This window comes from Calonectris borealis, chromosome 16 (assembly GCF_964195595.1).
Source record: "Calonectris borealis chromosome 16, bCalBor7.hap1.2, whole genome shotgun sequence".
Taxonomy (NCBI): Eukaryota; Metazoa; Chordata; class Aves; order Procellariiformes; family Procellariidae; genus Calonectris; species Calonectris borealis.
Window position 1 is genome coordinate 12668158 of NC_134327.1, and position 22182 is coordinate 12690339.

The window sequence follows — 22182 nt, forward strand, 5'->3', positions numbered from 1 at the left end:
GGGAGAGTCCTTGTGCCGGCGCTGGCGGCAGCACGGCAGCTCGGCAGACCCTGCCACATCACTCGGGGGCCGGCAGCACACAGAGCCCGTATTGTCGCTTGCCCCGCGGCGCCGGCCGGGACCCCAACATCTGGCCGCGGCACGTGTCCCCAGCCAGCGCCGAGGCTGCGGGAGTGGGAGAGCAGCTGGTCGGGGGAAAAGTGCCTTTCCTCCCCTTTTGGCTCCTGGAGAAAGGAGCTCTTTCTTCATTCAGGGTTTTGCCGATCAGGCTTTTCAGCTGCCTCTCGAGCCGCTGTTGCTGTGCCATCGGGTTGGAGACAAAGGGTGCCCGAAAATAAAAGCAAATTGAGACTGGAAGGCTGGGCTCTGCAGCTATAGCGGGAAGTGGGGAGTGTGGGATTCAGTTCCTGTGTTTGTACGGTCTAACCACTTTTTTTTTTCTTTTATTATGGGAGGCTTCTTTGGCAGCACAGGTCTCTCCCTCGACATGGGCAATGCCTTGCAAAACCAAACCCCACAGCTTCCCCAAGCATTTCTAGCCCGGGACCATGGTTCAAGGGCTGACCAGGAGAATGTATAGGCTAAAATCAGACGGCAAATGCTGGGGCTTGCCTGAGGAAGCAGCCTCCCTGCTTCGTCCTGCCTGGTATTATGGTATTGTTTATCCAGTGCCAGAGATGAATGGAGCACGTGACAGCAGGAAAAATGCAAGTTGGATAAGGTCCCTGCCCAAAAATGCAGCAGCCCCTGATTATGGCATTACATTGCAGCTCAGGCCCAAACCCAAATCCGCCTCCCTGTAGCAGCACACACACTGGGAGAGAAAACCCCAAGAGCTCCCTGCCTGCAGAGAGGGAGGATAAGGGGGAAAAGAGGCCCTGGGGTTTGGCATCAGTAAAATAGCAGGTTGGTGGCACATCCAGGACCAGATTTCAACCCAGTTTTCCCTCCCAACCGCCACGGAAAAACGGTGTCTCATTTAACAAGGCATCCTTATCATGGTTAGCAATCACTGGGGGGGGCTTGCTTGGCATCTATATAGTATTTATTTTCAGGCACCCCTGCACCGCGGGGCTGCCCATCAGCACTGGCTCCAAAGCACAGTGCTGCACCCAGGACGAGGTTAGCCAGGTCTGGGAGCATCTCCAGGTCTCCCCGAGCAGGGATGGGAACAGACCCCCCAGCATCCTGCTCCCAGATTTACCCACCAGGCTGGAGCTGGGTGGAAGTGAGAGGAGTGCTGTGGTTTTTTGGGGTTTAGGTGTTGTTTTTTTTTTAAATTATGCTTGGCCTCAGAAGAGACTGATGGGAAACTGCCTGGAGTTTGGTCAGGCTGGTCAGCTTTCTGGTAACCTCTTGGACACGGCTGTGAGAAAACCTCGGCACAGGGCTCTGGGAAACGACGAGCAGGAGGGGGAACGCGCCTATTGCTGCCGATGAAGCAGTGTGCGATGCTCCCGCCATGCTGGGGCCTGCAGGGACAGGCGTACCCCCATCCTGCACCCTGCCCACCATCCACAGGGTGGACAGGGTGGACCCGGGCCTCGATGGGAGGGAAGAAGGAGCAAGCACCCTGCCTGCACCCTGCCTGCACCCTGCCACGCACTCCGGGCCGTGGGCAAGGCAGGGCACAGGCAGGAGCTGAGCAGAGGCCAGGCAGGACGGGGCCGAGGGGCGGGCAGGACGCGTGTAGGGGGCTGGCGGGGAAGACGCGGGGGGACGGAGCGGGCGCAGGCAGGCTGCGGGCAGATCGGGCGCGCGCTGCCCACGCCCCGCGTGGGGGCGGTGCCGGCTACGCCCCTCCCCGGGCGGGGCGGGGGCGGTTTAAAGGCGGCGGCGGCGCGGCGGGGGCCGGCGGCGGGGCGGGCGGAGCGCGGCCGGCGGCGGCGCGGAGAGAGGAGCGGCGGGAGGATGCTGAAGAGCTGCGGGAGGAAACTGCTCCTGTCCCTCGTGGGCTCCATGTTCACCTGCCTCCTGGTGCTCATGGTGGAGCCGCCGGGGAGACCGGGGCTGGCCCGGGGGGAGGCCGGCGGGGCGCAGCGGGCGCTGCAGAGCCTGGGGGCGGCGGCGGCGGTGGCCCCCCCGGCGGCGCAGGGTCCCCCCGGTCTCCGCAGCTTCGCCGACTACTTCGGGCGGCTGAGCCGAGCCCGGCGGGAGCTGCCCGCCGCACCGCCGAGCCCCCCGCGGCCGCCGGCCGAGGACATCTCCCCCCGCGATGTCTTCATCGCCGTCAAGACCACCAAGAAGTTTCACAAGGCGCGGCTGGAGCTGCTGCTCGACACCTGGATCTCCCGCAACCGCGACATGGTAAGGGGACGGGGACGGTCCCCGCCGCCGGCCGGGATGGAGCGGCACGGGCTAGGCAGCAGCCCACGGGTGTCAGCCGCGGTCCCGGCCCTTTGCCGTGCGGGGTCCGTGGGGTGCTGTGGCCTGGCAAATGCCACCTCTCCTTTCCGCTCCCCCCATATCGCTAGATAAGGGGGGGCTATTTCGAGGCTATCTGGAGCTAGCTGTGTTTTTGGAAGGGCGAAATGTAGTGTCGCAGGGTGAGTTTGGGATGGGTGAGTGATGGAGGGAGCCTGACCTGGGCTCCTCGCACTCAGTAGCCTCCCAAAATGCTGCTCTGGGGTCCTTTCTGCTGAGCGGCTCCCATTGCAGAGCTTGCCCCGAATTGCTTTCCACTGGGGAAACTGAGGCACGGTGTAGGGATGCAACCCAGTCCACTGGTGCCTGATGTGGGGTCAGGTCCCTGCGGGTGCTCTCCTGGGCTGCAGGGCCCAGCTGTGGGTGAGGTTTGGCAGGGCCCCACGAGGTGCCTGCAGTTGGGTTGTTGAAGCGACACCCAGTTTAGCAGCCCAGGGCTGGGAGAGCACTGGGATGCGCCGAGGCTCTCGGTCTCCTTGGCAGGAACTAGGCAGGACTGGAGTGGCTGGGAGCTCTCGCAGGTCTGCTCTGGCTCGCCTGCACTGGGGCAGTCGCAGCTAGTCCGATTCCTGACCTTACTGATGTCCTGCCCAGAGCCCTGGCAGTCCCTTACGCTGTCCTTCAACTGCTGAAACAAAACTGAAAAGGAAAAAAAAGCTGTTTCCTTAGGAAATGTGCCTTGCCATCTGTTCATAAGACACTTTTTCTATCCTTAGACAGCTTCCCAAGTAAGTTATGCCTGGTCCTAACCTTTCCATTCTACTGTCTTCACGTGTTTCCTCCTGGCCTGGAATCTCGCTTGCAAACTGGTTTTTTGTGGGGTTTTTTTGGAACTCAGGAGTAGCTGGGGGGGGGCAGGGAGGATCAGCCTGCCCCTGCCTCCTTCACCTGGGTCTGCCGGACCCTGTGGCATCTTGGCTCCTGCAGCTTACCCCAAGCATTATCTCACTTTTTTTTTTCCTCCTGTGAATCTTGTCCCTTTTTTTTTGCTCAGGTCTCCTGGGCTTGGCAGTGGCTCTGCCGTCTCTCCTTGGTACAGTTATTTAATGGAAACCTCCTTTATGCTCTGCTGTCACTGCGAGGGGGTGGCGAGTGATGGTGGGGGGGAAACGCTCTTTGAGCACCTACAGATGATCCTGGGAATAGCTGCTCTTTTTTTTTTCCTCTCCCTCTTGTGAGCTCCGGCTTTCTTCTAGATTTTTTTTTTTTTGTTGTGCTTCGTTTGTCCGTTTGGATTCCCAGAGACCCGAGGCTCGGCTCTCACGCTGTCCCCCTGGGCAAGCTAACAAAGCCCCTTTTCTCCTGGCGCAGAGAAAAGGCTTCGCAGCCTCTTGTGTGGCACTTTCCATGGGAACGGGGGAGCCGGAGCCGGCAGTGTCCAGGTCAGGTTGCCTAGAGATGAGGGCCATGAAGCCAGGGGGGCCACAGCCCGGCGAGGTGCCCGCCTGACAAGCCAAGCCGCTGAGTGACGGCTCTTGTACAGCACTTGAGGACAAGGAGCTGCCGAGAGAGCTGGAGGCGGCGCAAACTCCTGCGGAGCAAAGCGAGGGCTGGGGGGGTGGGGGGGGACACACATGGAGGCAGAGGGGATGAACCTGCGCTGCTGGTGGCGATTGGCTCCAGTCTTCCCATGCTGACCTGGCCTCTGTCTCTGGGAAGCTTTGGGGCACCCTGGGCTCCCCCAAACTTGGCATCAAGTTGGGTTTTTTTGCCTGCAGAGTGCAGGATTGGTGCCATGGGGCTGCTCTCCATTGCTTTGCTGTGCGGTTCCTGCATCCCCTCCTCGCCTGACCCCATGGTTTCTGTCCCCAGAGGGTGGTGTGGTGACAGCAGGGCGCTGCCTCTGCTCAAACGTCTGTCTTGGTCTGAGTCAGGCCCGTCTCTGCTCATCCTGTCCCTCTCTCGCTCTTGTTTCGATAACGGTGCTCAGGCGTGTGTGCCGCCTCGCTGACGCGGGGAAGTTCCTGCCCAAAGGCTGAGAATCCCCCATGCCTGATGCCATGTCTCTCCTTCCCCTGACCCTCCTCTTGCATCAAACCCCAATTGGTCAGGCAGCCCTCCGGGGAGGGTAAGAAGGGGTTAAATCCAGGCACTGGCAAGAAGGGGTTAAATCCAGCAGGTAACTCCAGGCTGGACCCTGGCAGATAGGGGGAATAGCTATTGTGTCCTTCCTTGGCTGCTCTTTGTTCTGCCCACAATAGTCCCTGTTTCCTGCCCTCTGTCCCCTCCAAGACCCTGCAACAGGCACCCCCTTCTCCTTCCTGCTTCGCTCTGCATGGGGAGGGCAGATCCCTGTTCCCTTCTAAATCTGCTCCCCAGCTTGCACAATCCAGGCTGGACAAGCTGCTGTTGGAGGAGAGTGATGGGTTTTCCCCTCCTTGCTTTGGGGAGAGTTTCCAGCTGTCTCAGTATCCTTAGGATGCTGGAGTGCAGTCTGGGGAAACTTTGCACTTGAAAGAAAAGAGAAGGGGGAGGAAAATGGCCATTAGGCAGAAATCCTGGACAGGAGTCCAAACCCACTGGTTTCCTGCTGAGTCGGGTGATTTGCAGTGGCAGAGTTGCATAAGAAACGTCCCCTGTCCCCGGGGCACCCCAAAGGCGGCCGGGCGGCTCGGCACACGCCGCGGTGCCCGCGAGGGGTCTGGGCTGGGCTGCCGTCCCGCCAGCGTGGGATCCGCTGGCTTCCTCCAGCTCGGCGCGATAATTGCAGGCTTTGAAAAATTCCTGCTCTCGGGGCAAAGGGAATGGGTTTGCCTTTCCAAGAGCACGCTCCTCCGATGGCGGCTCCCAAATTTCTCTAGCACCTTGGCCAGGGTCCCCATCCCTGGGGTGGCCGTCGTGGAGTGTGCCAGCACGCGTGTCCCACTTGGGCTCCCACTGGAGCAGCTGGGACTATGGGCACTGCTCATCCCAAACCAGCTCCACGGTGCAGCCGGCTCCCCCCCCAGCCCTGGGCTGTGCGCCAGGGCCTGCTGAGCACTGCTGAACTCGGCTCATGTGTGAGGGTCCCTCCCTGCTGCCCCCCTGGGCAGCCTGTGTGGTTTTTGGGGGTGGGGACCCCTTAATTGCCTGCCCCAAATGATGCTGCTGTCCTTGTCCATGAAAGCCCCGGAGCCGGTGAGCGGCGCGCGTGGAGCGCCAGGCGGGAGGGTGGGGGACCCTCGCTGCACAATGAGCTCATTGTTTGCGAGGAGGTTATTAAAAAATTACAGCATTTAAAATTACAGTGGAGGATTCTTCCTCTTGCCGAAAGGAGTGGGGGGAGGAAGAGCCTGCGGCCTTGCAAGCCCCTTCCCCGCCTCTGCGGGTCCCAGCCCCGGGACCCCTGTGCCAGCACAGACCCACCCCCCAGTCCTGGGGAAAGCCAGCGCCACGCGGGAGCAGGGACGCTGCCATCGTGGGGACACCGCCATCACGCTGCTCCCGACCCGTTAAAGCGGGGTGGGGATTTTCCCTCCTAATTCCCGCAGGCTGGAAGGAAAAAAAAACTGCTGCGGGAGTCACAAAGCTGGGCAAGGACCTGCTCCAGCAGCACCCTCGCCTCTCCCCGGACCCCCTTGCCAAGCTGGAGGCTGAGCCCCCCACCAGCACCCCTTTCTGCCTCCTTCCCCCTGCACCCAAGCAGGGTGGCTGCTTCCCCCTTGTCCTTGGGGTGAAAGGGGGTGCAGCCCCCCCCCCCCCGGGTGCTGTGTAGTTGGGTGCCAGGGTGCTCCATCCTCTCCCAGCACGAGGAAGTGAGACATGGCGCGGGGGCAGGATTTGTGCACCGCAGGGTCACGGGGTGCCTGCCTGGCCAAAGTTCCCCTTTTCGGCGGGTGTGCTGCCGGGGAAGGTGGGGACGGCGGCGGGCCCGGGGTCCGCTGAGCGTGTGTCACCCCGGGAAGCTGGCTGGACCGCTCGACCAGGCAGCGCAGAGCGGGGCAGGGTGACCCCGGGGTGGCCCCGGGCCAGTGGGACGCCCTGCGCAGCACCCAGCCGTGAGCGACCCACGAGCTCGGTCGGTGGAGGGGGAAATGAGTCACCGCGAAAGGAGAAACGAAGGGGAGGGTGAAAAAAAGAAATGGGCCCTCCCCAAGGGAGGAGGTGGGGGGCTGCCGGCGGCTGCCTGGCTCCTTGCAGGCAGCTGGGGGGGGGCTGACCCCATCCCAGCTGTAGGGACCCCGGGTGCCGCTCGGTCCCCATACGTGGGGGCCGCGCATTGTGCGGGGCTGCATGGAGCGGTGGCAGCTATTGTTCGGGAGGGATTTGGCATCCTGTGTTTCTTGAAGCTGCAGTTTTGAGAACAATGAGGTTTCCTGCAGGGGCTGGGGGGGGCAGCGGGCCCTTCCTCTCCTGCACCCCGCAGGAAAAGTTACTGCGGGGGGGCCCAAGAGGTCCTGGCACCCCTCGGTGCCACGGCTGGCATGGGGGCCAAGTCGGGGAGAGGTGGAGGAGAGTGGGTGTAAGGGTTTTGGGTGCTTTCTGCCTGGGAGAGGGGTGGGGGCCTGGCCCTGCTGCTTTTGGGTCTGGAGATGGTGGCTTGGAAGGTGACAGCTCAGTTCCCGTGTCCCATCCCACTTACCCAATGCAAACTGGGTGCTGCCCTGAAGCCCAGCGCCCTGCAACGGGGGTGCAGAAGGCTGATCCATGGTTTTTCCTTGTCACGCCAACATGGGGTTTTCTTGTCCCCATCCTTTCCTGGCCTCTCCCCTCCCAGGCTCGGCTGGCACCTCTGCTCCTGTCCCCTGCAGCCCCGGGGCAAGGGGGCTGAGCAGGAAGGGCACAGCCCCCCCACCTAAGAAATGCAACCAAATTAATTAAAAAATAGAGGCTTTAATTTTTTTAGTTTTAATTTTATTTTGTGGTGGGGCTGGGAGGGAGGTGGGGAACCTGCGAGGCCCCGATAGCCCCTGGGTGACTTGCAGGGCTGTGTGCCCCTGTCCTGGTCCCCAGGGTGCCACCTGGTCCACCCGCACCAGGAAATCGCGGGGGATGTACGTGGGGAGAGGCCAGAGGGAAGATGCCTCGTTAGGATGAAGCCTTTCGGTGCGGGCAAGTAATAAACAATTGTCCCTGTGGTCTATTTATAGCGGCTGAGCCGGAGGATTAGTTGCGGGGTTATTTTTGGAGCGGCTGAAGGCACAGTTGCTGGACGGCGTTTCTGAGCTAATCAAGCAAACATTTTCTGTCTCGCCTGTGTGGAGGCCGTGTGTCCCCCATCTCCCCCGTCCCCCTCCGGCGGGGCTGGAGCCTGGGGGGGTGTACTGGGGCACCACGTGTCTCGGGGTGGATGAGAAAGGGCTTGTGATGGGGTCATCTTGAGCATCCTTGGATGGTCTCCCCCCGCCCCGAGCTCGTACCCCCAGCAGCTGCCTGACCCCTCCCTGAGCACCTGGGGGAAATGGGGACCCGCAGCGGGTTGCTGGCTGGACCCCGCATTGGTTGGGGGTGATGTCCTCCTCCTCCACGCACAGCACTGACCCTGTCTCACCCCAGCAGTGACGTGTCCCAGGGCCATGATGACCATGGGCATCCTTGGCCCTGCAGCTGATGGGCTAAGGTCCCTGTCCCCCAGCTGTCCCCTCCTCACAGAGGGTCCCCCATCCCCTAACCCTTTGCTCACAGCCTTTCTGACCCATGGGGGCTGACTTCTGTTCCTCCCCAAAAGCAGGGCTGTGCAGCAGGCTGTGCATTTGTGAGAACTTGCCTTCCCACCTCCTCCATCCTTTTTTTTTTTTTTCTTTTTTTTTTCATTTTTCTTTTCTCCTTTTCAAGCCCAAAAGGTCACTTGTAGCCCCATCCCCAGGAACGCGCCCTCCTCCCCTCCCATTCAGCCTTCCTGCCGATCCGGGCTCTCCCCACCAGCCTCCCCGCTCCGGACCTGAGCAAACACCGGCCGGCCGGGTTAACCAGCGCAGCTGTATGCTAATGACTGCCACTGCCCGCTTAACTCTCCTCCGCTGAGTAAAGTCAACCCAGCTATTGTACCCACCTCCTCAAACAAACCACAAAACCCCAGCGCGTTCCCGGGGCCGGCCGGCTGCGGGGTGGCACCCAATTTCCAGCTCACTTGTAATTCATCATCCCCAGCGCTCGGGCTCCGTCGTTCCCCCTCCACCGCCTCCTGCCTTACCCCCCCCCCCCCCCCCGCCCAGCCCTTTTGTCTTTCTTCCTTTGCCCTTTTGTGCACGTCTGGTTTTTAATAGCGCTTGGCAGCTGGTTGTGGTTTCTCTCCTCCAGCTTTGTTTGCTGCCCGCTGATTGATGGCGATGCCTTTCCCACCCCCTGCTCTCTCCTCCTGCTTCTCGTCCTTCCCCAAATCCCAGGCCAACAGCAATCCCCCCCCCCAAATCCTCCTTCCCAGGCGGCATATGCCAAGAATTAGCTGTGTAAATAGAGGAGTGCAGCCGGGCGGGCAGCTTGGTTCCCCGGGGAGGAGGTAGGGTGCTGCCTGGCACCACGGGGACCGTGCTGGGGTGGGCAGCGAGGGACCGTCCCCTCCTCGGGGCTGGCAAGAGGCACCCACCGGCACCGGCTCAGCCACCCTGGGCAGGGACGGGGAGCGGAGGGAGCTGTGGGGGTGTTGTGCAAGTGGCCGGGGATGGCCACGTGCTGTTGACACAGGTGGGGACGTGGTTGGCAGCCGGTGCCGCGGGCAAACACACCTGCCCGGGCAGGGAGAGCCGCCAGGCGGCTGCGTTGGCATCCTCGGCCGCACGTGCCGGCCGCGCCGGCTTAAGTCTGTCTCCGTTTGGATCGAACCATGCTCTGCACCTATTCCTCGTCAGCTGCTCCTCCCTGCGCACCCACCGCGTGCTGGGGACGGTCCTCGCATCGCCCAAAATCCTCCTGCCTGCTGCTGCCCCGTGGAAACGGCGAGAGGATGAGGATGCTCAGCACGGGTGCTGGAGGGGGCTGGGGTTGGCAGCCCAGTGAGGCACGGCGTTGTGTGCCGTGTCCTTCCAGAACGGCTTGGCACCCTTCTTGGTCTGAGGCTGAGCGTGTCGTGGGTTTGCCTGGCTCTCTGGTGCTGCTTTGGGTTTTAGCAAGGAGGAAGAAGTCACCACCAGCGCCCCAGCGGGACCAAGCCCCAGTGCTGCCCAGCTGTGCTGGGTAGTGTCCAGAGCCACGTGGCCTCGACTCCTCAGTCCTCAGAGGTGCCTTGTCTTCTCTTTCAGACCTTCATCTTCACGGACGGGGAGGATGAGGACCTCAAGAAGCAAGCACGTGAGTCTGTGGCCCTTGTCCCTTTGCATGTCCCAGGTCCCCTGAGGAGCCCCCACCTGGGGAGCACGGCTGGTGTGGAGCCTGCCCCGGGAACTCCGAAAAAACGGTCAAAATGCCACCAGTTAGACACTAATCTCAGGAGCCCTCGCCACAGGGACCTGGGTTGAGAACGAGGCAATTTGTTTCACTGATGGTGCCTAAAGCACCCTCTGCATGGGAGCCCAGCCTGGGGACCCTCCCAGTCAGCAGCAGCCCATCTCCTGCATCATGCTGCTGGGGCGCACGCCGACGGGGCGGGGTGCCTTTGCACCAGTTTGTTCCTGGGGCGAACTGGGATTGATGGGCAACGCGGCCAGGGTTTCATGGGAGCATTTCCCCGGCAGCCGCTCCCCGGGGCTGGGGTCAGCTCGGTCTATTCTCCCCATGCAAATGGCTCCTTTTCAGGCCGGGAAGCGATTGCCTTTGAGCTGGGCAAGCAAATAACAGGTGGCTGCTGCAGGAAAAGGCAGCGGGAATAGGGCAGGATTTTGGCTATCATGTCCTGGGTGGAGAAGCCGGCTCACGGACACCCCCTCACTCCCAGGGTGGCTGGTACATGGGCGAGGGGATGTCGGGTGGCATCATGCATAGCACGTGGGATACGGCTCAACCCTGGTGCATCTGCTGCATCCACAGCCCTTGCTCATCCCTTCCCTTGTCTCATGTGGCTCCAAAAGCCATTCCCCCAAAAATCCGTTCTTTGCCCAAAATGATGTGGCGTGGAGGCCACCGAGCATCAGGGACAACCGTGGGATTTCCATCCCCCTGGTGTCCCTGGAATGTGCGTGGTGAAGCATCGCTGTTCGATGGGAGGTATGGGATACCCCGGCACCGGGCTTTGACCCCCGCCTCTTCCCGCAGGAAACGTCATCAACACCAACTGCTCGGCCGCCCACAGCCGCCAGGCCCTGTCCTGCAAGATGGCGGTGGAGTACGACAAGTTCATCGAGTCCGGCCGAAAGTAAGTAGTGCCCGGGGCTGCCGAGGGGGACGGCGGGGCTGCAAGGGGGGGGACGGAGTAGGCAGAGGCCATTCGCATTTTTGGGGCCGTATCTCAGCACGGGGCCTGGGGAGCTGCCCCGCCCCGGCGTGACACTGCTGCCACCACAGGTGGTTCTGCCATGTGGACGATGACAATTACGTGAACGTGCGGACGCTGGTGAAGCTGCTCTCCAGCTACCCCCACACGCAGGACATCTACATTGGGAAGCCCAGCCTGGACCGGCCCATCCAGGCTACGGAGAGGATCAGCGAGAACAAGATGGTGAGGGGGCGGTGAGAGGTTGGGGCTGGCTTAATTTGGGCTGGGGTTTGCTCCCCGGTCGGCGGGAGGAGGTCTCACTGCCGTTGCTTCCCCTGTCTTGCAGCACCCTGTGCATTTCTGGTTTGCCACGGGTGGAGCGGGGTTTTGTATCAGCCGGGGGCTCGCGCTGAAGATGAGCCCGTGGGCCAGGTAAGAGCGTTGGCGTTGCTCTCCCGTGGGGACTCGTCGTGGTCCCAGTGGGGCACAGAGCGGCGACAACATCTTTGGGGATGGACGTTGGACCGTGTCCTACCACCTTGCTCTCTTTGCCTTGCTGGGGGTTTCTGCAGGGGGCTTCAAGCTGGGAAGGACCTCAGTTCCTCCAAGTCTAATTGACTTTTAATTAAAGCTAGAGCTGGGCACCCACTGGCCAAGCCCAGACCCCATGGGGTACCCACATCTCCCCAGGCTTTGCTCCTCTGCAACTCCTCTCTGTCTCCCCGCAGCGGGGGCCACTTCATGAGCACAGCGGAGAAGATCCGCCTGCCCGACGACTGCACCATCGGCTACATCATTGAGTCTGTGCTGGGGGTGAAGCTCATCCGGAGCAACCTCTTCCACTCGCACCTGGAGAACCTTCACCAGGTGCCCAAGACGGAGATCCACAAACAGGTATCCCTGTCCTGATGCCCTGGGGTGGATGGAGGGGTTGGGATGGACGGTACCATCATCTGGTTTCATGTTGTCATCTAAAAATTGGACATTGCAGCTGAGATACTGATTGATGTGCTTCCAAAACATCAGCGGAGGGGGAAAGCTCCATCACCCCTGTGGGGTGATGCAGAGCATGACCAGAGGCTGTGGGAAAAGGGGTGAATTTTGCAGCTGCCCCCCCATGTCATAGAATCATAGAATAGTTTGGGTTGGAAGGGACCTTTAAAGGTCATCTAGTCCAACCCCCCTGCCGTGGGCAGGGACATCTGCAACTAGATCAGGTTGCTCAGAGCCCCGTCCCACCTGACCTTGAATGTTTCCAGGGATGGGGCATCTACCACCTCTCTGGGCAACCTGTGCCAGGGTTTCACCACCCTCATGTAAACAATTTCTTCCTTCTATCTAGTCTAAATCTCCCCTCTTTTAGTTTAAAACCATTCCCCCTTGTCCTGTCACAACAGATCCTGCAAAAAATTTTGTCCCCATCTTTCTTACAAGCCCCCTTTAAGTACTGAAAGGCCGCAATAAGGTCTCCCCGGAGCCTTCTCTTCTCCAGGCTGGACAACCCCAACTCTCGCTGCCTTTCCCCATAGCAGAGGCCTTACATCCCCCTGACCATTTTTGTGGCCATCCTTGATCCTCGTGGCCACGTCGGCTGCTTGACCCCCTTGTGTTTCCTCCCCCCAGGTGACTCTAAGCTACGGCATGTTTGAAAACAAGCGCAATTCCATCCACATGAAGGGAGCCTTCTCTGTCGAGGAGGACCCATCCAGGTGAGATGGGGGGACCCTGTCCCCCCTGAGCCGGGGTGTCGCAGGGCCACCACCACCCCATCCTCAGCATCACTCCTCTCCTCCGCAGGTTTCGCTCCGTGCACTGCCTGCTGTACCCCGACACGCCGTGGTGCCCCGCCAACGTGGTTTATTAGGAGACGCGTGTCCCCTCCAACCTCGTCCCGAATTTCCCCGGTATCCGACGGGCGTGCGGGACCTGCGTGCGGGTGTGTCGGTCCGACCTCGCCGTGAGGCGGACGGACGGATGGACGTCGTTGCTGTGGTATTGCACAGTGTGTGTGTACTGAAGGCTGCTGTGCGGCCCCCTGTCCCCTGCCCTGCCTTCCCTGCCTGCCCTGCCTGCCCGTGCCCGCTGCCCGCTCCGTCCGGGATGGCGGGCAGGGACGGGTCCTGAGCACTTAACCGTTGGGCATCCCTGCGGCGCTGGCGGGCCCCACGCCATGCGTGGGGAGCGACCGCAGGCTCTGCGTGGCTCTGCCTCCCCCAGGCTTGCTTCTCCTTTTATTTTTTTTCCTTTCAGACGTTAAGTTTTTTGGTGTGTGCCTCCCCCACCCCACTCCCGTAGCCCCTCACCCGCCCCATCCTCTCTCCCAGCCCCAAAATCTCAGCAGCGAAGCTCCGGCTCCTGATTCCGATGAATGGTCACCATCGCGTTTTGCTCCCTGGCTCGGCGGGCGGGCAGAGGGCGGGCAGGGGAAGCCTCCCGGCCATGGCGAACATCGCTCCGGGGTGCCGCAAAGCTGCTGGGTGCTCGACGGCCGCACTGGAGGGAGACGGTGGGGTGGGCTGCGAGCCAGCCTCGGCGTCAGCTCCATTTCCCGGAGCTCCCCTTGTCTGGCCGAACTGTTGCCGGCAGCATCGATCTATACACTGTTTATAGAGGCTAACGTAAAGACTTTCTATAAATACGGGGGGCAGGAGGAGGGCTTTTCCGGAGCCGCCGGTGCGGCGTGGGTGCTGTGTTTGTACAGGGTCTCCCTTCAGTGCCGCCTCCCTGCCTGCTCGTGGGCTGGGTGCAGGCAGCAGGTGCAGGCAGCGGGTGCAGGCAGGCTGAGCGCGGGCAGCCCCGCACCTTTGCCAAGGAGCATTTCAAGGTCCGGCCGGGGGCTGCGTGGGTGTCCCCCACCCCGCCATGGGGCCGGAGCATCCTCCAGCCCTGGCCTGGCTGTGGGTGCTGCTGGGGTGGCCGGAGCACCCGAGAGGTGCCCGGCCGGACGGGCACCCACGACGGGCAGGCAGCGTTTCCCAGTCCGGCCGTTGCTTTCTCGCTGCCAAGAGCTGGGGAGGGATTTAGCCCGGGAGAGAGAGGGACCCCGCATCCCCCCGTGGCCACCCTGCCTGCCATCGCCAGCCCTGCGCCCCTGGGGTAAGTGGGCTGAGCCGGAGCTGAACGTTTCCAACCCAAAGCTGAGTGAAAATAGCCCATAATGGGCTAGCATTGTAAATACGTTATTGCGCCAGTATTTTTTTTACTGTGCCTTTTTTTAAAAAAAAAAAAAACAAAAACAAAAACAAAAAAACCTCGTCGAGAAATATGTAGATTTTAAAATGCTTTTTATACATTTTCTGTGGATCGGAAAAAAAACAAACCCCAACCTTCTGATAATCTGTTTAAGAAAGAAAAAAAAATTTGCGATGTCTTGTAACTATCACTTACCTTAATTTATATGTTCCAGTATCTGGAACGTCACTCTGTGCTTTTTGTAACTAGGACGTGTTTAAAGCAATAGATGTGGGATGGGGAACCAGCATGGACAGCGTGTTCTCAGGGACTTGAACCCGATCGCTGCCACGGGGTTCCCGTGGGAGCCGTCACCAATAAAGCAGCTTTTTTGCTGACCACAGTCACCTGGTCCTGGGCTCCGGTGTCTCTTTATGGACGGGCTGCGCTGAACACCCCTCATTCCCCCCACGGGTGTTATCACCTCTAACGAAGCTCTTGGGGATGCACCGAGAAGGGGTTGCGCCTGCATCCCTCTCTTTTCCCACGGGTACCGGGATCCGCCGACCATTTGCATCCCAGGGCGCGAGGGTCCTCTCCTCCTTCCCCTCCCCAAAAGGCTCCGGCGGGGCTTGGCACCTCGGGGCTGGTTTTTCCCAGGCTCTGGGGTGGGAGCGGAGGCGGCGGGGGCGAGGTGAGAGCCGGTTGTTAGCAGGGTGCTGTTAACAGCCAGCGGGCAGGCGTGTGCGTGGGAAGGTTGGGGGCTGCGGGGGGCCGAGCCCCTTCCCTCCCAGCCCTCCCTTTGGCCTCTCCAGCGCCACGGGGCACCCACCTGCCAGTAACAAGCCTCAGCTTTCATGGGCTGTGGCAATAGCATAAGATCTGCCCCCTCTCCTAAAACCATCCCAGTTTGTGCCGCACTGGTACCAGCTTTCGCCTGCGCCATCCTCTCCCTCCCCCGCCTTCCTCCATACCCAGCATCTTTTTTTTTTTTTCTTCACTTTTTGAGGCGCACTGACTTACTTTACAGTTTCACTTGAATCTCTCAGTTATCAGGGGTTGGCCTTGCTAAAAATACAGCCTAGCAGGAAGCCCGTGTGTGCTAAAGCAACACCCCCCCTGCCCCCCCCAACACCCGCACAGCCTTCCGACAGCCCCAAAACTCAAAAGTCCCCAAAACTCAAAAGTCCCCCAAACTCTGCAGCCCTAGGGCTGCTGCGGGGGGGTCTCTGGCTCCTGCCCCGGGGAACTGAGCATTGCCCTCACCTGCCCCCCCTCAAATAACCCCACAGGTACCCAAAAAGCTCCCTGGAGAAAGGGAAGGGTGGGCAGCAATGCTGCCTACCCTCAGCACACGTTGATTGGGGCCAGGGACCGTGTGGTGGGTGCAGGATTTGCCCCCCCCGCCCCGGTGCAGGGTCAGCGAAGGGGAACTGCGTCAGTGCGGGAAGCTCTGCCACCCGTGTTTTCCTATTGCTCACGGGGCCGCGGTTTCAGCAGCGCGGGCGCTTCCCGGCAGCGGTGCCGTCACCCCTTCTGCAGGCTGGGCCTCCCTCGGCCCCCGCCCCGGGCGGGATGGGGAGATGCAACCAGGACAGGGTAGCACCCATCTCGCCCCCGGCAGGGCTGGGTGCAGGGAGCCTGTTTACTGCAAAACAGCCCAAATCTTGTGTTAAGCGTCCACCGAGGCGCTGGGGAGCCAGGGGCTGTGGCGTGGGGCTGGGATGCTGCTGCAAGGAGCAGGAGACTCAGCGGGGGTAAAGGCTGGAGGGATGCTGGGCATGGTGCAACACCTGGAGAGGGCTTAAAAATTAAATTAAATTAAAATATATTAAAATGAAATTGAAATGAAATGAAATGAAATGAAATGAATAAAATAAAATAAAATAAAATAAAATAAAATAAAATAAAATAAACACACCCCACCGAGCCTTCAGGAGCGGGTGCAGGCAGCACACCAGCCCTCCAGTTTGTCCCACACCAGGCTCCCAGCCTCTCCCTCCTCCCTCCCTACTTGTGGGCCGAAAAGTAAATAAATATACGCATTAATAAACAAAAGGAAAACAAAAGCAAAGCCTGCTGCTCTCGCATACTTGGCGGGCTCATCAGGCCAGCTTGCTTTCATCTGTGCCCCGGCGTTGTTGTGGGACGTCCTGTTTACTCTCGCCAGCTCGCGGCAGCTGGCAGGGCGGAAGGCGGCTGCAGCTTTTGGAGGGTGCTGGTGGGTGGTGGTGGGGTGGGGACAAGCCCGGCTTGATGGGGACACCGCCGTTATTTAGGGACCACTGCTAACATCCCATCGTGCCCAAGGGATGCTCCAGCACCGTGCCCGGCCAAATGCTTTCCCCATCCCTGGGTGGTTGCAGCATCGAGGGCAGAGAGTAACACGCTGGTTTAGTCCTTTTTGTTGCTCCCCCACCTCCTTTTTTTTGCTTTAATTTGCATTTGGGTCACTCGCTATTCTGGATTTGGTGTGAATTGCTGAGTTCCCAGCCCAGGAGCTTCGTGGCGCGGGGACTTCTCACCGTGCAGCTGTGTTTGCGCAGCGATGGGACGATCCCCCATCCTGGCACCGACGGCGGCGAGAAATACTTGAGACTCGGTCTGGGAGGGGGTGTCAGGAGACGACAAAACTTGTGTGAATCGGCTCCAAGCGCCACTTCCAGCCGCTCTGGCCCAGCAAACTGGAATATTTGTGGGAAACGACCATAAAAGCAGCTGAATGGCAGGGCCTGAGCAATGCGCACAACGCTCCAGCTGCAGCTTCGGGAGTTGCCTGTCCCAATGCTGGGAGAGGAGAGTGCTGGGTCCCCGGGGGGCATGAGCTGCACCCCACCACCTCTGTGCAGCTGGAGGCCGTTAACTCCCCCACTAGCATCGTCTGTCTGGGCACGAGGGGCTGCAAAGCCCTGTGGCAGATAGGACGGCCGAGACGCAGCCCAGGTGTGCAGGGCAGCTCCCCCCCCCCCCCGAAAGCAGCTCCCAGCCATCGCCCACATCCCCTTTATTTTTTCACCGTCCTCCTATTTCCCACCCCTGCATCACTTGCAAGTGGTTAAAAGAAATACCCCACCCCCCCCAGCCCTCCAAAGTTTATTTATTTTTCTCTTCCTGACTTTTAAGACCAGCCTTGAATTGATCAAAACTTATTCCCTCCCCCTGGCCCACCCCAGGGCCCCCAGCACCCACTGCCTCTGGTCTGCCTCAGCCGCCCAGTGGGGCCAGCTCTGCTCCTGGAGCCATTTGGCAAGCCAAGAGCAGAGGAGGAGATGAATTGAGCATCTTAAAAGCAGCTGGAAACACTTCCCACGGCACTGCCGGATGAGACCCGTGAAGCTGCGGCACCGCTGTATGGCCCCGCTCCCAACCCCTCCTTCCTCCTCCTCAGCAGATGTGTCCCCCTCCATCCCCCCAAACCGGGGTGCCTTCACTGGGGGGGGGGACAGCGCCAGGTTTGTGCCTGTCCCAGCGGAGGGCAGGAGACTGAAAGCAGGGGTGACACCACACAGCAAAGCAGTGGCACCACAGCGGTCAGTGTCGGGTGATGTTCTGACCACATCCACATCAGCCCAAGGAGCCCCCTTATTTAGGGGGACACAGGAGGGGCTGTTGTGTTAGGACACCCCTTGGGGAGCGGGGGGCCGTGCTGGCTCCCTGCCCGAGCAGCACTCCACTGGCCCTGGAGCAGCAGCATTTGGAGCGGATCATGAGTGACCGAGTGATTTATGGGGTGCAAGCGCCAGGTCCTGTGGTGCTCAGCCGGTGGGAAGAGGAAGTGGGTGGGAGAAGGGCTGCAGCACCAGCATCTGCAACACTGCCCAGCGAGAAGGGAGCTGTGCTTCCTCCCACTCCCCTCCACGGACCGGGGAGGCTTTAAAAATCCCTGAGCAGGGATTTTAGCTGAGGTCACGGTGAGAAACGCCGCCTGCTCCGGACAAACACCTTTGCAGCCAAGGCAAACCGCCCTGCGGTCCCACATGCAGCAATAGAGACATCAGCCATGGAACGAAAAGTCCTTCTGCTCCTGTCACCACCCGTCCCTTCTCCATCATACTGAACGCAGTGTGAGGGCACAGCAGTGGGACCGGTTGCTCCGTCGCAGTGGCTGGACCTGTGACCCAAGGTGGCCACAGCCCGGCCACCTGAGCCGGTGGTCACGTCTCCCTACGCCGCGGTGCTGTGACCCACGGAGCTGGTCCATGAGGGGCTCCGGGATGCGGAGGGGCCCTGCTGAGCCCTGGGGCTGCAGCGCGGCTGGACGGGCCCCGGGCCAGCAGCAGCATCTCTCCCCTCGCACCTCCTGCGGCTGCCTCCGCTTGCAAACCCTTCCGTCTGCCAAGCGCAGGACTTCAGCATCCCCATGCGGTCAGACAGACCTGAGGCTCCCCGTTTAGGGTTTTCTTCCCAGCCGACGGGCCAGCGGGCGCTCAGCTGTCTGTCCTGTGCTCCCTCGCAGTGCAAGGAGAGGCCACCACCTCCTGAAAGCAGACGTGGGCCGGGAGAGTGGGACAGGGAGATGGGATCGCTCCTTGGGGACAGGGGTGCGTCACAAGGGGTTAGGGGAGATGAGATGCACTTTCAGCTGCCTTCCCCGGACACATGGGGAGGCAGAGTCCTGCCGAGACCCTCCCAACGAGAGCTGTGACTCCAGCTTCAAGTGCATCCGATGGAAGAAGCTGGGCAGATCCAGGCTTCAGCATCAGCAGCAGACGCCGCATGCACAGAGCCACGTTCAGCAGGAAACATTACCTGTAGCGCAGGCCATTTCCCACCCCAAGAGGTGACAGGAGATGGGGGTATTTGGTCAGTAACTGCGTCCCAGCGAGCACGCCGCAGCCACCAGCTCTGCCTGCCGGTTTCCCAGCTGCCGACCCACCGACAGCTCCCGGAGGCAGCGCTCCTGTTAGCACAGCTCAGCACACCACAGGAACAAATATATTTGAAAGCATCTCCCCAGGGCATCCCTCCCTGCCTTATCTCCGAGGACAGAGATCTAACGGACCACTACTGAAGGCTGATCAGAAGGTAAGGTTTATTCAAACACATACTTCACCCTCCCCTCTGTTTTCTCCCAGCTCTGCATTGCTCCGGAGGGAGCCCTGCCCTGCTCCTGCTGGGACACGGAGCCGCGTAGCAGGGTGAGCGAAGCCTGCGGCTGCTGGGGACGGCTGGCTGGAAAACACTGGGAAAGGTCACCGGGCAGTGGCCTTCGCATGTTCCCATCCCTGGTGGGAGTCCATAAACCTGGTAAAATATTTACGTGCTGACTCTGATGGGGGCTTTATTTTCCTTCATGCCATCAGATTCCCTTGACTGCTCCCCAAGCCCTTTGCACCAGAGAGCAGGTTTAATCATCTCAGATCAGGGATGAAGATGGGTTCCTCCTTTAGGGGGAAAAAAAGAAGAGGGGAGGCAAATCTGTCAATTATTAGTGAAGGGAGGAAAACTGGTGTCTGTTGAGATTCATAGCCATGAGGGTGAAAGGCAGCAAAATGCCCCCAGTGATTCTGCACTGTACCGACGGGCAGGACCTGAGAGCAAGGGTGTGGGTTTCAGCCATACAAACACATACAGCACTTAAAAAAAATACAGCATTAACAAAGACAGAGTTAAATTATTGCTTAGACCAGTCCGGTTTTCTGAGGAAACAGGACATAGCTGTGCACGCACACTCCCATGGGGAGCAGGGCAGGACCAGCGGCACCAAGGAGGAGGGTGCCCGGGAGCCCAGCTCAGGTGGCAGGGCTGCAGGATGCGGTCCCCTCCCAGTGCCTCGCTTAGCAGTGCCACCCAGCCCCATCAGCCTGGTCCTCCTTGCAGCATCACCGGCTAGTTTGGGAGCTTTCTGCTTTAACCTGCAGTCAGATCAAGAGCAGTGAGCACTGCTGGAGCTATTTGCTGTCACCAAACCATGCCCCTTCCCACCCCACAGTTGTTTCTTCTTCCCCAAAAAGACCCATGCTCCTGGTCGAGGAGCTGCTCCAGTCCCCCGAGCGCTCGTCCTAGGGGTTCAGTTCAGGCACGGGGGCATCCGGCAGCAGGAGATGCTGTTTGGCTTTACTGTGGTTTGGTGGTGGGGAGTTTCCCGAAGACCCACAGCCGGTAAGCAGTGGGCTGAGGTCGGGGGCAAGAACAGCACAGGACAGAGGCAGGAGACCAATCCCTTGGTTTGACCGGCAGGATCAGGCAGAAAAGAGATCAAGAGAATTACAGGAAGGTAAAGGTTTTAGTTCACTACTTGATAGAGATGTGGCAGAATGGGCCTGCGATCAGAGAACAGTACAAACGAAGAACTAAAAAGAAACCCACGATAGCCCAGGGCAGAGCCGAGAAAGACGAGCCCACGCTGAGATGCACCGGCTCCCTCGGCTCCCCGCATGACGCTACCGAAGGCACGTATATACATTTCACTGTCTTCTGAAGAAGGACGCCTTTGCAGTGGCTGAGCTGGTGGAGTACCCCCCCATACCATTTTTCCACACTTCTTGTACTTCTGCTGGTGAAAATGAACCACTTGTGTTCGCTGCTGCTCCAGCAAAGCAGCAGAGGGGGCTCGGGGCGGGTATCCCACACAGGCTGGGAGAACATCTCCACAGGCTGGTGTCCGTGTCCCCCAACCACTCCAGCATCTTCTGCAGTGTTGCCTGTAGTCCCCGGAGGTCCTCGGTACGAGGACAGCCCCGCAGCAGGTCCCCAGTACGAGGACAGCCCCGCAGCAGGTCCCCAGTACGAGGACAGCCCCGCAGCAGGTCCCCAGTATGAGGACAGCCCCGCAGCAGGTCCCCAGCACGAGGACAGCCCCACAGCAGGTCCCCAGTATGAGGACAGCCCCGCAGCAGGTCCCCAGCACGAGGACAGCCCCGCAGCAGGTCCCCAGTACGAGGACAGCCCCACAGCAGGTCCCCAGCACGAGGACAGCCCCGCAGCAGGTCCCCAGTACGAGGACAGCCCCACAGCAGGTCCCCAGTATGAGGACAGCCCCGCAGCAGGTCCCCAGCACGAGGACAGCCCCACAGCAGGTCCCCAGTACGAGGACAGCCCCACAGCAGGTCCCCAGTATGAGGACAGCCCCGCAGCAGGTCCCCAGCACGAGGACAGCCCCACAGCAGGTCCCCAGTATGAGGACAGCCCCGCAGCAGGTCCCCAGCATGAGGACAGCCCCACAGCAGGTCCCCAGTATGAGGACAGCCCCGCAGCAGGCACCAGCCCGGCTCCGTGCCCCCATCCATGCTCGCCCCTGCCAAACCTCGTCCCCCCAGGCCCCCAGCTGCAGACCGCTCAGGAGGGGTGCAAGCCACATGGTTTCTAAAGCAGGATTAGTGCAACTTCCCCTGGAAGAAACGTCCATATCGACCATTTTCCTTCAGAGGTTCTTTTGAAGCTGTCCAATTCAATTTTAACAGTCCAGTCTTCAAATTGGATTAGAAATCCCAAAGTCTGTGATTTCTAACAGGAACCAGATGAGGCTGAGACCTATCAGCAAAGGAAGAAAGCAGCCCGGCTAATACCTGTGCGCACACTTCAGCTCACATAGCAGGGCTGACACTAATAATTTGATTTCTGTAGTACAGGGCACTCACGTTCCTATTTCTTCCACCCTCTACTAGCTATTAGACTTTGTGGCTCTGTTACTCATCCTCACTTCATGGATCTACCACAAGGTATGAAAGGTAACAAAAATTCAGGCAGGTTTATGAATAAGGAAAAAAAAAGAGAGAGAAAATAAGAATCAATAAACAGGAACAGCAGTTTTAAATTGTTTATTTTTAAAACATGAAACCCAAGCTGAATAGAAACCACAGAAATTACATTTAGGTTTTTTGTTTAGTATTTGCAAACCAAAAAGTTACAGTAAAAAATAGCTACATTACAATCAATAGAACTACAGAATTAAAAGTAAAGATACAAAAATGGGCTCAATCCTCTTTAACCCTCACAATTTAAAAACATTTTGGGTAAGTGCAGGAACACTTGAAAGAAACTAGCAGGTCCAAAGTTTTAAAAAAAATTATATATATTTATATATTATATATGTATATAAAGTGGTATGATATACAACCATTATGGTTAAGAAGAAAAAAAACAAAAAAGTTACAAAAAGGCCAGGTACATGTTCACCATTAGGTTTCTGTGCACAGTGTCCAAGAAAATAAACTTCCCTCTGAATGATGTGAATAAAACTCACGGGGCCTCCCGTTAACAAGGGACCTGAGGCACGCGATGTGACGGCGGGGCAGCTGGACCCAATGCAGAGGACAATGAAAGAAATGAAGCTTTTCTGGGACTTCAGTGGCCTCCTGGGCAGAGACCACTGGAGAAGT

The 22182-nt window shown here is 59.4% G+C and overlaps 2 protein-coding genes across 2 annotated transcripts in view; both read left to right on the top strand.

Annotated features, from left to right (window-relative positions):
- The window catches only part of EIF3B (eukaryotic translation initiation factor 3 subunit B), a 396012-nt gene that overhangs the window by 154733 nt on the left and 219097 nt on the right, over positions 1-22182 (top strand). The gene's annotated exons all lie outside the window — the stretch shown is intronic.
- LFNG (LFNG O-fucosylpeptide 3-beta-N-acetylglucosaminyltransferase) lies at positions 1291-12826 on the top strand. Its single transcript, XM_075165299.1, has 8 exons — positions 1291-2307; positions 9582-9630; positions 10531-10630; positions 10780-10933; positions 11037-11122; positions 11419-11584; positions 12314-12399; positions 12488-12826. The coding sequence occupies exons 1-8, from the start codon at positions 1912-1914 to the stop codon at positions 12552-12554; spliced, it is 1104 nt and encodes a 367-aa protein (XP_075021400.1). The 5' UTR covers positions 1291-1911; the 3' UTR covers positions 12555-12826.